At 37.6% G+C, this 14,305-nt stretch overlaps 2 protein-coding genes across 11 annotated transcripts in view; one reads left to right on the top strand and one right to left on the bottom strand.

The window, feature by feature from the left end:
* The first annotated feature begins 21 nt into the window (after positions 1-21).
* On the top strand, positions 22-12,007 carry LOC145500215 (transcription initiation factor IIA subunit 1-like). Its single transcript, XM_081479736.1, has 9 exons — positions 22-134; positions 213-314; positions 4,738-4,882; positions 5,202-5,317; positions 6,081-6,156; positions 6,283-6,515; positions 6,923-7,060; positions 7,220-7,315; positions 7,599-12,007. The coding sequence occupies exons 1-9, from the start codon at positions 114-116 to the stop codon at positions 7,704-7,706; spliced, it is 1,035 nt and encodes a 344-aa protein (XP_081335862.1). The 5' UTR covers positions 22-113; the 3' UTR covers positions 7,707-12,007.
* Positions 12,008-12,100: 93 nt separating this feature from the next.
* The window catches only part of LOC145500136 (protocadherin Fat 4-like), a 71,600-nt gene continuing 69,395 nt past the window's right edge, over positions 12,101-14,305 (bottom strand). For 9 of the 10 annotated variants that reach the window (XM_081479664.1, XM_081479678.1, XM_081479668.1 and 6 more), the window contains exon 33: positions 12,101-13,970. In XM_081479664.1, the coding sequence (XP_081335790.1) occupies positions 13,671-13,970 (300 nt within the window). In that variant the 3' untranslated portion in view covers positions 12,101-13,670. The remainder of the gene's footprint in view (positions 13,971-14,305) is intronic. The other variant, XM_081479632.1, reaches the window with a different exon arrangement.

Raw genomic sequence — 14,305 nt, 5'->3', positions numbered from 1 at the left:
CCTATTGGCCACATTGTTGTTAGTATATAAATCCCTCGCTTCGAACAAGAAGGTGGCTTTTTCGAAAGCCCAGCGCTAGGGAAAGAACCGGTTAATCACATACGCGCTCGAAAATGGCAACTTCAAATGTAGTGGTAAGTTGGCTGGCAGCATTTGCCGTTTGTTTGGCGTAAAAATTCGAAATTTCCACTAAATGTGCCATTTTCTTCCAGCCCAAAATATATCGTGGCGTGATCGAAGATGTGATTAAGAACGTGCGGGAAAGTTTCTTAAACGAAGGTGTAGATGAACAAGTTCTTCACGAACTAAAACAGGTAAGCGTGACGTTGGTAAAGCCAAAGACTTAATGAGAGGGAATTGGCTAGAAATTATTGCTTTTTGTTTATTGTATGTACCTATTCAACAAAATTGGAGACGTCTCATTGAATTCAATGCGCGCGAGGTGAGTCAGAGCTGTAGCTGCGAAGACCAGCTAACTCACTTAAATATTGACGAGTAGTTTCTAACAGAAACTGTTCTAGTTTCAAATACAAAAACCATACGGAAATTAAAAACCCCATCGCTAGCGTTTTGCCCTTCTGTTTTTCACGGCAGCCTGTTCAATTCATTCTTTGTTTCCTCGTCCGCCATCTGATCAATCCCTCAAATGTGAATTGATAGTCGGTAAAAATATTAGTATGCGTCTGTCTTGAAATAAGTTCTAATCAGACAGTTATACATATATATCCGATCTTGCCCAGCGAAACAAGCAGTGTTTACATGTATACGACAATTCCATGCTTGTTATGGCTTGTGTTGTCTACATTGGCCTTCGAGTGAAAGCGAAAGTAAAGAGGCCGAGTGGTAATGTGTCAGAAATAACTGGAACCGAGTTGTGAATTAATGAAAGGGAGTGGTAATAAAGGGTGTTTACTATTTAGCAAAAAAATCTGGAAGTTGGAACAGTATTTTTCTGGGAAATCCGTTCAGAAATTGTAGACTACTTCCAGAGTTTATTTATTTATTACAATTTATGACATACCAAAACAGAAGCCAAAGGATGAAATGCAAAAGAGTCAATGGTACTAAAATGAAAAATGATGCAAATTAAATTATGGTAGTAATAAATATGCAGTGGCTATTCGTACGGCACCCTTATGGTGACTTGTATTTGCTATTCGTACGGGAGTCAGATGATTTCATTGAATTTCTCTGTAATTGCTGATTCCTCCTTGTCCAAATTATTATATTTACCTTAACAAGAATTAAGCGATCCCAGTAAGTGCCGTTTCTTTGAGCCAGATTAATTTGCGTACTCTCTGTATACTAAGCGAACGACCCACTCGCGAGACTTCAAATTTTTTGCAAGCTAGTTAATTGTGGAAATTTAGGGGAGGGTTCCGGGGCAGCAATTTTCCATGAGACACCAATATGGTCTAATACAATCAAATTTTTGAACTAAAGCGTTCAGCAAAGTGATCAGGTCATGACTGAGAAAAAAAACTATTTATGGTCAAGCAAACTCAATAATTGGTGTATCCATGCATGTTCTGCAGCTTTTTTTTACAAAAACTTATTTTGCTGCTTTTGTTTTTGAGTTTTGCAATTCTATTTAAAAAGACAAAATACATTGTGCAAATCATGAAATGCAAGCTGAAAATGAAAACAGATAAAGACGAAAGAGGCATTCGAGGGGTTTGAATTTGGCCTCACTGAAATTTGCTTTCCTTCCCTGGGCTTGGGACATTAGTATTAACTAAAGGTGATTTTGAGGCAGCATTACTGCATTATATTGACCGCTTCTTTGGAGAAAATATATTCATGTGTATTGGGTGGAGTCTCGACAATTTGTTTGATAATTTAAAATACATGTATAAAACCCTAGTACAGTCGAACCTCGATTATCCCTGCCTCAATTATCCAGATTTCTCGATTATCTGGACTTTTTCTCAAGTCCCAATTTTGTCGTGAATATTTATTAGTCCTGATCAAGATCAGTAGCAATATTCCTTTTAAAGCTATAGCATTGAAAAGTGCAGTCAAAAGCAAGTTAATTGTGCTTTTAAAGAGCAAAAGCAGCACTTGCATGCATTGTAACCAATGAAGAACACGCGAATGAGTTCTGATTGGCTCAGAGTTGAGTGGTTCAAGATGTACAGTAGACCATATTGTTTTCCAAGCAATTTGTGAAAGTGTTGTTTCATGATTAAATGTTGCTTTATTTAAACAGTTTTGTTCTTCATTAATATTCATATTTTCGATTTTCCGGACCCTCAATTATCCAGACTATTTCGTCTAGTCCCAATGAGTCTGGATAATCGAGGTTTGATTGTATTCAAAAAGAATTGCATTGATGTGTTCTTTTTGCTGGCTAGTTACTTGAATTATCCTTTCAGAAACTAAAGAAATTCATTCAGTACATCTAAGTGAAGTTTTCTTAATTAACATGTAGGCACATTTTTCTTTATTCAATTGTAAATATAATGTCAGCAGCATCATCACTCCAATTTCAAAAATATTTGTTATCAAAGTAGTTATTTTGCAACTGGAATCATTAAGGCATCAACAGAGATGCAATCCATTGGCATACATGTACATGATGTATATTTATTCAATACTGAGCTTGCAATGCATTATACGGCGATTTTCAAATATGGTTGTTTTCAGCTGTTTTGTGGACAGAGAGAGACTTTGTTGCTGTGGTTTGGCCCATATTTGTCATGATAAAAGTGAAACAGGACCAGAGTAGCTGTTGTTTTCTGTTTAATTTATTGTGTGAATGATTTTTTGACCGATTTCATGAGAAGATTGAAGTCATCAGACAGATTACTTGGGAATGAATTTCGAGAACTCCATGTTTAGGCGTCCACACCGGCTCTTTGAACAAAACTTTAGTTGCCTGCACTCATAACTTGGGCGCCTCAGGCGACCGGGCGCCCGTTAGGCAGCAGCCTTGTACAAATGATAAATGCCATCTCATTCAGTTGGTTTGCTGATTTTGGAAAAACCTTAATTTAACTATCATCCCAACCGATTTATTGGTAAGCACCCACAGTGTCTGAATTGGTACATGTATGTAAGGGAAGAAGACAAGGGGATGCTGTTCAAAATAAAATGTGTTTTATTTTAGCAAAGCGGAGTGGTCATGATAAATAAAGAATTACTTATTCATTTATTGCAATAAATCAAAATTTAGCAACAAATTAGAGGTAAAAGTACCTGCAAAATAGCATGCTGATTGATGATACTTGGATCTTAAAGAACTCTACTTTGTGTTGATTTTCAGGGCATATCATTTTCTTGGCCTATACAAAAAACTGTACCCCCAACAATTATCGATGAAGCTCTCATAATGAGCATACAATTGTTCTGCAGTGAACACTCTTTTTTTATTAAGAGTTCTTTATTGTTTTTGTTCAGCACAGGCTGGATATTGTTATTTTTCAGCTGATTTAAGGCTGAAAATATTCTTGTGAATATTCTTAGATTGTAGTTTATGGCATAATTTTGGTTTTATCTGTCTTATCATGTCTGGAGCCAGACTGCTGGCAATAAATACATGTACATGCTATTTGCTGGCTGGGAGGTCTTTATAGTGAAAAACTGTGACCGAGGTCTTGAAAATGCTGCTGGAGGCCGCAGGCTGAGGGCAACATTTTCAAGCCCAAGGTCACAGTTGTTTTACTATACAGACCAACCGTAAGCTGCAAATAATGTACATGTACAATCAAAGTCCTCCTTGGGACCACTCTCATTAGCAACCAGCTCTAGTTATGACCACCTTTGTGAAGCCCCACTTGAGCTGTGACTTAAAATTTGTAATGAAAAGCTCTCATAAGCAACCGCCCCAGTAAGCGGCCGTGACCACTTTCCTTGCCATTTAAAAGTGAATAAAGATAAACTTGAGTTGATTACAGTGCGTTTTACAAAACTTTTGACAAGCGGTGTCTGAAGTTAGTTTGAAATTCCTGAAGTTGGCAACGAACGTGGCAATTTCATTGTGTAGTTGTCCATCAAATTGCAAACTCGGAAACAAAGTTGTGAAAGTCACGCTGAACTTTGTTGGGAAGTTGGGAAGTTGGGAGCGAAGTTTGTGCCATTCGGTGTAGTTGGTTTGGTAATATAATTACTTAAATGAATTTAAATGCAGTGAAAAAAAATACTCAACCAACCAAACTACAATTTACATGTAGCTAAAAACATATAATTGTATTGTGTTTACAAATTTTCAACAAACACAATTACATGTACATGTATATTCTGTTCAAATTCTCAACCTCTGGTTTGTTCTTAAAAGGGTTTTTTTTTTCTTTAGTACACAAGATTACAATGAGGATACAAAACTACAATTTATATATTAAAGGAGAGAAAACAAAATGGCGAGGGAACCTAATAGAAACTATGGGGCTTGTAAGCTTACATTCCCTCTCATGAAACACCAGAGGACTAATTTAGATAAAGTATTTAATGACAAGCCTTATTTAATGACAGAGTTAATATTTACTGGTAATATATGCTTTAAGTTTTTCCTAAAAGATGCCAGTGATGAACAGCCAGAAATTTCAGATAAAAGGGAATTGAAAAATTTAGGACCTTGATAGAATACAGAGAATTGCTGGATATTTGTTCTACAATGTTAAAGGAGCTTTGCAAATTTTTAGCCTTGATATTTCTATAAAATATATTCTGATAAACACAAGAGTGTATTGTGTAAAATGTCATTTATTTAGAGTATGAATTCCCTTCATTTTCGGTTAGATTTGGGAAAGTAAACTACTTCAGTCAAGAGCTGTTGATGGGATGCCTGCAGAAGGACAGCAAACACAGCGTCAGCAATACATGTATCCTCATGTTGCACCAACGATTCCTCAACAAGTCCAGCCAACAAAAGCAGTACATCAAGGTCTGTGTACTTGTATTGTCATAATTATTGTTCTGGTGCCTCATAAGCGGATAAACATTAGGTGAAAAACAGTGTTTCATTTTCTCACACAGCAGTATTCTAGTTTCATTGAAAGTTTCCACTTTTATATATACACTTGTAATGTGTTGTTTCAGAAAATATTCATACCCCTCTTGTCAAGGGTTTCTTAGTTTGAACCCCCTCCCCCCGGGAAATATTGGTTTAGCTTCATACTTCATAGCTTTTCAAACCCCTCTCCCTTGGAATTTCTGTCAGCCATCCATTCTGGAACTGAAAAATGTTGCACTTCTATTTGCAGTAAATATTGCTCCTGCCGCTGTCAGAGTCCCAGAAGCTGTCACTCCACAACAAGCTGCCAGTGGTCAGACTGCCATACTGTATCCATCAGCCCATTCTCATGCATTAGGCCAAATGGTATGTGTAACATCATTACTATTTAATTATTTTGTCAATAACTGCTTAGTTAATAACAATAAAGGTTTACTCAGTATGCAAATGAATAGATGTCACAAGATGAAAGAATAAAACAAAGCAGTGACAAATGATCAGCAATAACAAAAGTATAATAAATAGGCACTCTGAAAACTTGTGAGGTTAGCCCTACATATACATGTATGTGAAAACTCCCTTGAAATTACAAACACAAATGAATGGACTGAGAAACGACAGCGCCATAACAAATTATAACATGTTAAAATCTTATACAGGTGTTTGCAAAAATACCTACAACCATAGACAAATTGTGTTGGTAAATGCTAAAAACATGAAATCATAATGGTAATACCTACAGAATAAGTGTCAGTACCCTCATTCCCCCTTTCAATGTTGGAAAATGGCAAAAATGGTAAAATGCAAACTTGTGTTAGATGAAAGTGTTTTGGCAACCTTGCACAGGGGTGGGGAGGGGCAAAATGCATATCTAGAATGATTTTTTTCAACCCTTGTGACCAAGGTTGTAGATCAACTGAGCTACATGGTAGTTCGTTCCATGACTTAATTAAGACCACTTAAAGCTAGAAGTTCAAGTCCATAGATTTAAGGCTTAATGATAACTTAACTATGACCATATGACCATAGCTAGGTGAAAGGCAAGTTAATGCAAACCTTTTTTGAGCTACTGCATTTAGTTGTTCTACATTGCAAAACCTTATCAATTTTAATTGTTGTTTTCCAACAGACTGCAGCAGCTTCAGCAGCAACAATGGCCATTCCTGAAAATTTGTCACAAATCCAGCAGGGAGTTTCATCACATGGTAAGCTCATTGAAACAAGAGTGCACAGTACAAACTGGAAATAGGAGACTATGCCCATGTAGTTATTACCAGCTTAACTCTTCATGAAATATTTGAAGTTTTAGTTATCAATTCTTCTGTTTACAGCTTATCCCACTGTGAGGACAATACAGACAACACAGCAGGTGGGAAATCTTCAACGAATTGTCAATACTGCACAACCACGACACATCATCGGCACCACCCAGCAGCAAGTCATTCATCATCAGCCAACAATGGTTGGAAACACGCAACTAATCCGTGGTGCTCAGCCGTCAACAACCCGAGTCACTCAGCCCCAAGTTATCCAGATGACACAGTTACAGGCAGGAGATAACAAGGTTAGTGTTGAGCCATGTACATTGTTTTGCAGTTAAGTGTGACGTGGGTCTTGTTTGGGTATAGCAAGAACATAGACAGAAGAACATCCCCTCACTGAGCATTTTTATGACGAAATTGCAGGTTATGCACCCCTGTATTGTGAGTAAAAGGTATACTGTAGTCTGCATATGAGCCAAGTGGCCCATCAGGCTGTAGCTTATCCGGGTTTCTATGGCATGACACAACTAGGAATATTTCTACTCCCCCCTGGATGCTGGTCAATTGCAGTGCTACCCCAACATTTAATTCTGTGGTACCCATTTACATGTACATGTAAACATGTACACCTGGGTGGAGAGATGCACTGTGAGAGTAACCTGTCTTGCTCAAGAATGCAATTGTTGTTGTTGGCAATTTATCTTTGCAGGCTCCAGGAATTCAAGTTATTCAAGTGGATGGAGCAAATGATAGTGACAGTGAAGACGATGATGATGACGATGAAGATGACTTGGAAGACGACAAAAAAGACAAATCTCAAGAAGGACTGGATGACGCAGACTTAGATGTCAGTAATGTACAGTCTTTGTCAAATTACAATTGCAATGACTTGCCTTCACTGTTAGGGGAGTTCTTACTAATCAGTCAGGTGTTACATCGGTCTGTCCCATGAACCTAGATGTATGCATTTGTTAAACAGTATTCACATTATGCTCTTTTGTTATAGGAAGAAGATCCTCTCAACTCAGATGATGATGTTTCCGATGACGACCCTGCTGACCTTTTTGATACAGATAATGTTGTTGTATGTCAGTTTGACAAGGTACGTGTGTCTAATGGTTTGTTTGACTAGGTATATGAGTTTCAACTTGACACTGGGTGAAACTACATGTATATACATTTGTATGGCTAGTATGCTCATTTACAATGTAGTGATGGTTTGACAGTGTTGAATTGTGTATACTTGTTAAGAAAGTTGCTCATCGCATTTAAAATCAAAACAGAAAAGCTTGTGGTATGTCGCAGGAAATAGCTGACAAGTACAAAATGTAAATTTTAAAGTTAATGTCTATCATGGATTAACTGCTTGATTTGTTTTTCTTTAGATTACTCGTACCAGAAATAAGTGGAAGTTCCATTTGAAGGACGGAATAATGAACCTTAGAGGAAGAGACTATGTGTTTCAAAAAGCAACAGGCGATGCAGAATGGTAGCCAAGATGCTGGAAAATAAATATTATTGTAAAAAGAATCGTAAAGTGTAAAAAATAACAGGGAGCCAAAGAATTTAAAGATTCACACAACATGAAAACTTCAGCATTCAATAATATTGTCTATTATGCATGCATGCTTTAATTGATGTTGCTCCAATTACAAGTGATCTACATAAATATGTAAAACCCATCCCCAACCCAAAATAATAGCCTTAAATTCCTGACAATTTAGGCGAAAGCAATTTTCACTTTTACAGATGAAATGACATTCAATACTGCAATTTTTGGGAAGAAAGTAACTTGCCACAAAGGGTGGACAATAAGTGATGGAATGAAACTGATGATAATTATTATGAATACAGGACATGTAAGTCTCAAATAGTTATTTTATGTCATGTTCGGGATAAAACTTAAATAAACATCAAAATCGTTATCCTCTCTCCATTATGGAAAACAAATGAAGTTGTATTTAAATATAAGTTAAAAAAGGAAATTTCAATTTCTTACAGTAATTACTGTACGCGTAGAAAGAATTCCTCAAATTCAAACTTTTTTTTTTTTAGCTTTCATGGAATTCTTCACGGAAACTCATGGAAGTTTTATAATTCTTTCCAGGGCCCAAGGAGACGAGTTCCTGAAAAATAAGGGTCTAAAGTTGCTTTTTGGAGGGGGGGGGGGGGGGGCTTTTAACTCCATCCGCAAACACTCCTCAAACCTTTGAACCCCAACCTTGCTGGTGTGGGTTGCAAGAGATGTGACATCCTTGTATCTTGTAAGGGTCTGGGGTGCATCCTGAGGGGGGTATGGTCGGATCCCCTAAATTAAGAAAAAAATCGTGAGACATAACACGACCACTTGGCCCCAGAATGCCAGAAATCCCATATCCGATGACCTCAATTTAACATTTTTCTAGGGGAGGACACTACTGGAACTCCCCTACAGGGGACCGCCTTTGGCTGTCCATATTTCAAACCCCCTTATCTAAAATCCTGTATCCGCTCTGCATGTAGACTGGTGTCCTGCAAGCAGACACGAAGCTGTGAAGAGAATGCTATTTAGCAGAGCTTAATGCTGTTATTTAGCTCTACATTGATTTAACTTTTGAATGTGTAGATGAAACCCAACTGTAAATGACAACTACATGTATTACTTAGTCCAGGTTGCTACAGTCTGGGAAAAGTCAAGAAAAAATCACAATGTTTTCAATGTCAGGGGATTTCTACCTATTTAAAATCAGTGAAAAGTAAGTGAAATAAATCTTCACGTTGTGTAGACAAGGCAATTTTACTCTGAAAAATTATCTATAAACCATCTTTAATTTGGGTGATCATGGCTGGAATAATAATCCTGTATGGTCAGTGAAAATTGCTTCACAGTCTGAAAAGTAAGCGGGGAGTTTCATTTATTCCTGTGGGTGGCAACCAGGAGAGCACTTTTAACAGGACAACGTACATGTTGTCTGTTCTGCAGCACGTAACCTTGCAAATGTGAGTTCTTGAGCAGTACGTACATTTAGTGATACAATGTATCTGGTACTAACACTTGTTAGGAGAGTTGCAGATGGTATTAGACAAGGAGAGCAAGAGGGTTAGAAAAAAGTGAAAGACTATTTACGTAGGTGTACAGTACCAAGTACCTTTGCTTGGACACAACACTCAGCCCTTCCTTACTGCAAGACTAAAGTTGTTAATTTATGTCAATTAAGCAAACATTAAACTTGACGTAAATACTCTAGCGCTTTAGTATTCTAGCAATGTAGCAGGCGGCAGGTCCTTAAACCATCCCAATAGTGCACCAAAAACCACCCAAATAAAAGAAAAAAGTAGAACAATAGGCTCTGGTACATAGCGAGAAACAGTCTGCATGCAAATGAAAGTCATCACCTTGTACCCAGTTGAGTTCTGTCGTAGATTTCTCGTTTATGAGACGTGAGCTACTCTGGACCTATGTTACAGCTGTAGGGCGGAATATAACCAGAAGAGTTTGGGGAAGGGTAGGGGTAAGGGTCTCGGCATCCTATACATATGCGGCATCTAATAACGTTTTTCTTAGTACCTTGCTAGTTTTTGTCTTTCCATCAAGACAGTCTACTCTCGCCTGGGACTTTATCTCTCGATATTAGAATCCCATCTCTTTCAGGGGTTAAAAAGAGGATGATGTCAAACAACGGCCATTTAAGTCTAATATGGCCGCCATCTTGAAACGAAGTCTAACGTTTTCGGTCTAATAACTTTTTATGTCGGAGCTTGGTAGTTTTTTGTGGATATCAAGATATAAAACTTTCACTTAAAACTTCATCTCTCGATGGTAGAATCTCATCTCTTCAACGGGTGAAAAAGAGAATGGCGTCAAACATCGGCCATGTTACTCTAATATGGCCGCCATTTTAAAACTAAGTCCAACATCTCAGGTCAGACAACGTATTTCTAAGTACCTTGCTAGTCTTTGTCTTAATATGAAGACAGTCTACTCTTGCCAGGGACTTTGTCTCTCGATATTAGAATCCCGTCTCTTTTAGGGTCATTTGTGACCAAGGAGGAATTCCTGACTTGTCTTCCAAACCATCACTGCTACCAGCGTCGCCGTCATATCGCTCTAACAACTCCGCCTCTTTCGCCTCCATTTCAATCTGAAACTTCATCTCACCAGCCTTGATTTTATTTTTTGAATTCCAATTCAATTTTTTGTTTAAAGTGAAAGCTTTATATCTTGATGTCCACAAAAAAAATACCAAGCTCCGACATAAAAAGTTATTAGGGAGTTTAAGTAACGACGACGGCGACGCCGAGGAAACGTCGATCAAAAAATGATTTTATATATTATATCTACGAATCTCGCGGTACTATAAAGTTATTTACTTTGTTTATCACTGGCAAAACTTTCACGAAACTGAAGCTGGGACATAGCGATAACCTTGAAATAGAAATTTAAAAAATTAGCAGTCGTGGTTCACGTTCTTCAGAAAACGCAGAATTTGGTCATTTCACGTTGTTGTTTTGCCCAGGACGGTAAAGAAATGTACGAAGAATTATAACGCTCGTGCACAGCCATTGTTCTCCTCATTAAATCTTTTGTTTAGCGACGTTCCCGTTGCCGTTTCCATCGTGGTTTTCTTAAACTTCCTATCATGATCAGACTGAAAACGTTTCAAGATGGCGGCTATATTAGACTTACATTGCTGTTTTTTGACATCACCCTCTTTTAAAATGGCGGCCATATTAGAGTAACATGGCCGATGTTTGACATCATTCTCTTTTTCACCCGTTTAAGAGGTGAGATTCTACCATCCAGAGATGAGGTTTTACGTGAAAGTTTTATATCTTGATATCCACAAAAAAAAACTACCAAGCTCTGACATAAAAAGTTATTAAACCGAAGACGTTACACTTTGTTTCCAGATGGCGGCCATGTTAGACTTACATGGCTGTCGTTTGACATCATCCTCTTTTTAACCCCTGAAAGAGATGGGATTCTAATATCGAGAGATTAAGTCCCAGGCGAGATTAGACTGTCTTCACGTGAAGACAAAAACTAGCAAGGTACTAAGAAGAACGTTATTAGACCTGAGATGTTGGACTTCGTTTTAAAATGGCGGCCATATTAGAGTAACATGGCCGATGTTTGACATCATTCTCTTTTTCACCCGTTAAAGAGATGAGATTCTACCATCGAGAGATGACGTTTTAACTGAAAGTTTTCTATCTTGATATCCATAAAAAAATTACCTATTGATTGCTATTAATCCCAAATCAAACGTTTAAAACAATAAAGCTCTTTAAGTGCTTGCTTAACGAAAGAGGTTTTTCATCAACTCGGCCTTTGGGGTTGACTGATTATGAGAAATAATGCTTACATGGAAGTAACACTAGCTGGGTTCTTAGGCAAATGGTTAACACCCACCTATGAACACAAGACCAAACTTCTATTTATTGAAAGGATCATTTATTGTTTCATTAAATTTCACAAATTACCTAAATAGTCTAAATAATCATTGTACAATATTAATTTAATCATGAGTTCCAGCCACACATTTTAACACTTAATTATATTAAATTATTTGTTCAGTTTGGCAGTTTAAGCCCAAGCCCATATCAATGATTTGGATGCATTGCATATTCATTGTATTATGATGAAAAAAGTCAGCTGGAAATAACACAACTATTTTTGTTGTACTCTACAAGGATTCTATTAAACGATAAACAAGTAGAAAAGAGGCCATGTCACCAAAGAAGTACAACTTGCTAAAGGGATGTCCGAAAGCGACCGAACGTCGATCGGAAATCTTCGTTTGACTTCGTGTCTACTTTCTCCGAGGCAAAAAGGTATACGCTAAATGTAGCAAACTTACACGTTTCTTCACTGCCACAGTGCTAGTGCCAATCTTGGAATCACGAGCACTGCCACTCGAGTCCATCAGTTTTCTTTCATATTTTAACCTATCGCCTTCAGTTTACACCGATAACAAGCACAGTATTGACATAGCCCCAGCCTTAATAATACTGTCTTCGCAAACAAATCATAATGAAACGGTATTTTGTGCTTAATTGATTCACTTCATTAGAGATAATTTCGTTATGACTTGAATTCAAATTAATTTGATTAAATGTAATAAATTCAAAGCGGACGAACGTCTCTCCAATAATATTCTTCTCTTAAACCTATACTTTACTCTCCCCAGAGAGGGTCGTCATATAATCCCGAATAACAATTAAACAATATTGGTTATTGACTCTCGTCAGCGAGATTAAAAACTACAAAGCATTTTGCATTAAACGTTATCACCAAATGATTATTAACGACGACGGAATTGAGTGCAAATCAAAGAATACTGAGGGATTATTCGAAAATATTAATTATAAGAAGAAAGAACTAATTAATTTATGTGGCTATCGACAGCCAGCACAACGCATTCCACTGTGTTGTCCGAGAATGTCCATTAAAGCTGTAGCATAAGCCATTACAATGGTTTTAAACGTGTTAGCTGTCAGCTTTGTCATGTCAGTTGAAACTCGTCTAGCCTGTCAATGGAAGTCACAAGTGTGTTAGTATTAAACTGCATTTATAAAATACAGTCGTTGTTTGCAATGCTTATTGCAATTGCACTAACCTTTTTTGTATTACTAGTATATTATTTCTTTCTCAAAAACCGATCGCATGAAAGCGCGATTTAATCAACAAGTATGATTTCTCAGGGCAATTAATCAAACAATATTATACATCTTTTACTCTCTTTCTCTATAAAACCCTGAGGAAAAAATGATCTTCCAACACCGTATCAGTTTCTTCATCTCTGAGTCAAATCGACGTCTGAGATTTAAACCTAAAGCCTACGTAATACACTGGGGATCCAGATCACTTTATATGGTGGGGCCCCAAATTTTTTCCGCCCCTTCGAGCCTTAAAATTAAGGTGGGAAGGTAAACCCCTCCCTGTGTATATCTAATTGGATCCGCCACTGTAGTAATGACATAGATGTCACGTTTCTCTGATAAGTAGGAAAAAATAAGCAGAGACACTAATGACCACTAGTCGCAATGAAACTTTTTGGACCGAACGGTTGATCATCACTACAGCTTCAATTTTAGAACATTAGTTTCAGCATGTGTTGATACATGTCTTTTTTTATCTTCAAAAGCTTTCGCACTGCGTCTGCGGGTAATGTTAACACCTTTTTCATTAAAAATTGAAGCTGATAAGTTTGATAAAGGCACATTAAACACGGTTGTGTTAGCCCTTTGTGGGAGTGAAAGGGGTAAGGGAATAGCGCTCGAAAAGTCATCTTTTCAAGCCCCCACAGTGGCTAATTAACCTTTTTGATTCTTGATCATAATTTTTAAGAGGAAGCATAGTTTTGATCCTGTGGTCTGTTATCAAAAAAGAAATCAAATTTCAATCCGAAATTAAAATATTAGCTAAGTTATCTTTGGAAAAAAAATGGCTTTGACAGTCAGGGCAATCAACTCCCTTAGCACTCACTCTGCCCGTGGTCGTCATCATCAAGTGCTTGCACTGGTGGGGGAGTGGGCCTGTCAAAAATGCTGGATATATCTTCGGGGAATTGTTCTACCTCCCTGCGAGTCTGGTACAAAGGATTAAAGAAACCGGGAGCCTGGTTATCTTCAGGCTCCTGGACAACAGGTTTATCCGGTTTCTGGGGGGTGTCGTAGATTGGCGCCTTCATCTCCTTGGCATCTGGTTTACCCGGTTTGATTGGAACAGAGTAGAGCGCACTTTCGTCTTGCTTTGCTTCAGATTTCTTCTTTTCCTGGAGAAAGGACAAGATATTGCGTAAGATATTTATAATTTTAGTCACGACGTGGTTATGAAGTTAGCACATCTTTGAAAAGGGAACTAAAAACAACGACAAAAACTAAGTAAATTTAAAATCTTCCGAATCTTCTTACAGCGATTGAGAAAGAATTTCAAAATTGATTCAAATAAGAATCCGCTCAGTGCCATAATTGCATTCATTCATTCTGTCGTTGTTTCGAAGACTTCATTTGACAGGCTCAACGGGCTTCATTGTTTCTTATTTGAGAAACATCGGATGCTTTTCTCCCTCTTTGGTCACTCGAGAGATCTTTTCCCATTATCGGATCC

This window comes from Orbicella franksi, chromosome 1 (assembly GCF_964199315.1).
Source record: "Orbicella franksi chromosome 1, jaOrbFran1.1, whole genome shotgun sequence".
Taxonomy (NCBI): domain Eukaryota; kingdom Metazoa; phylum Cnidaria; class Anthozoa; order Scleractinia; family Merulinidae; genus Orbicella; species Orbicella franksi.
The sequence above is the reverse complement of the archived record's forward strand: the minus strand, read 5'-3'. Positions and strand labels throughout refer to the sequence as shown.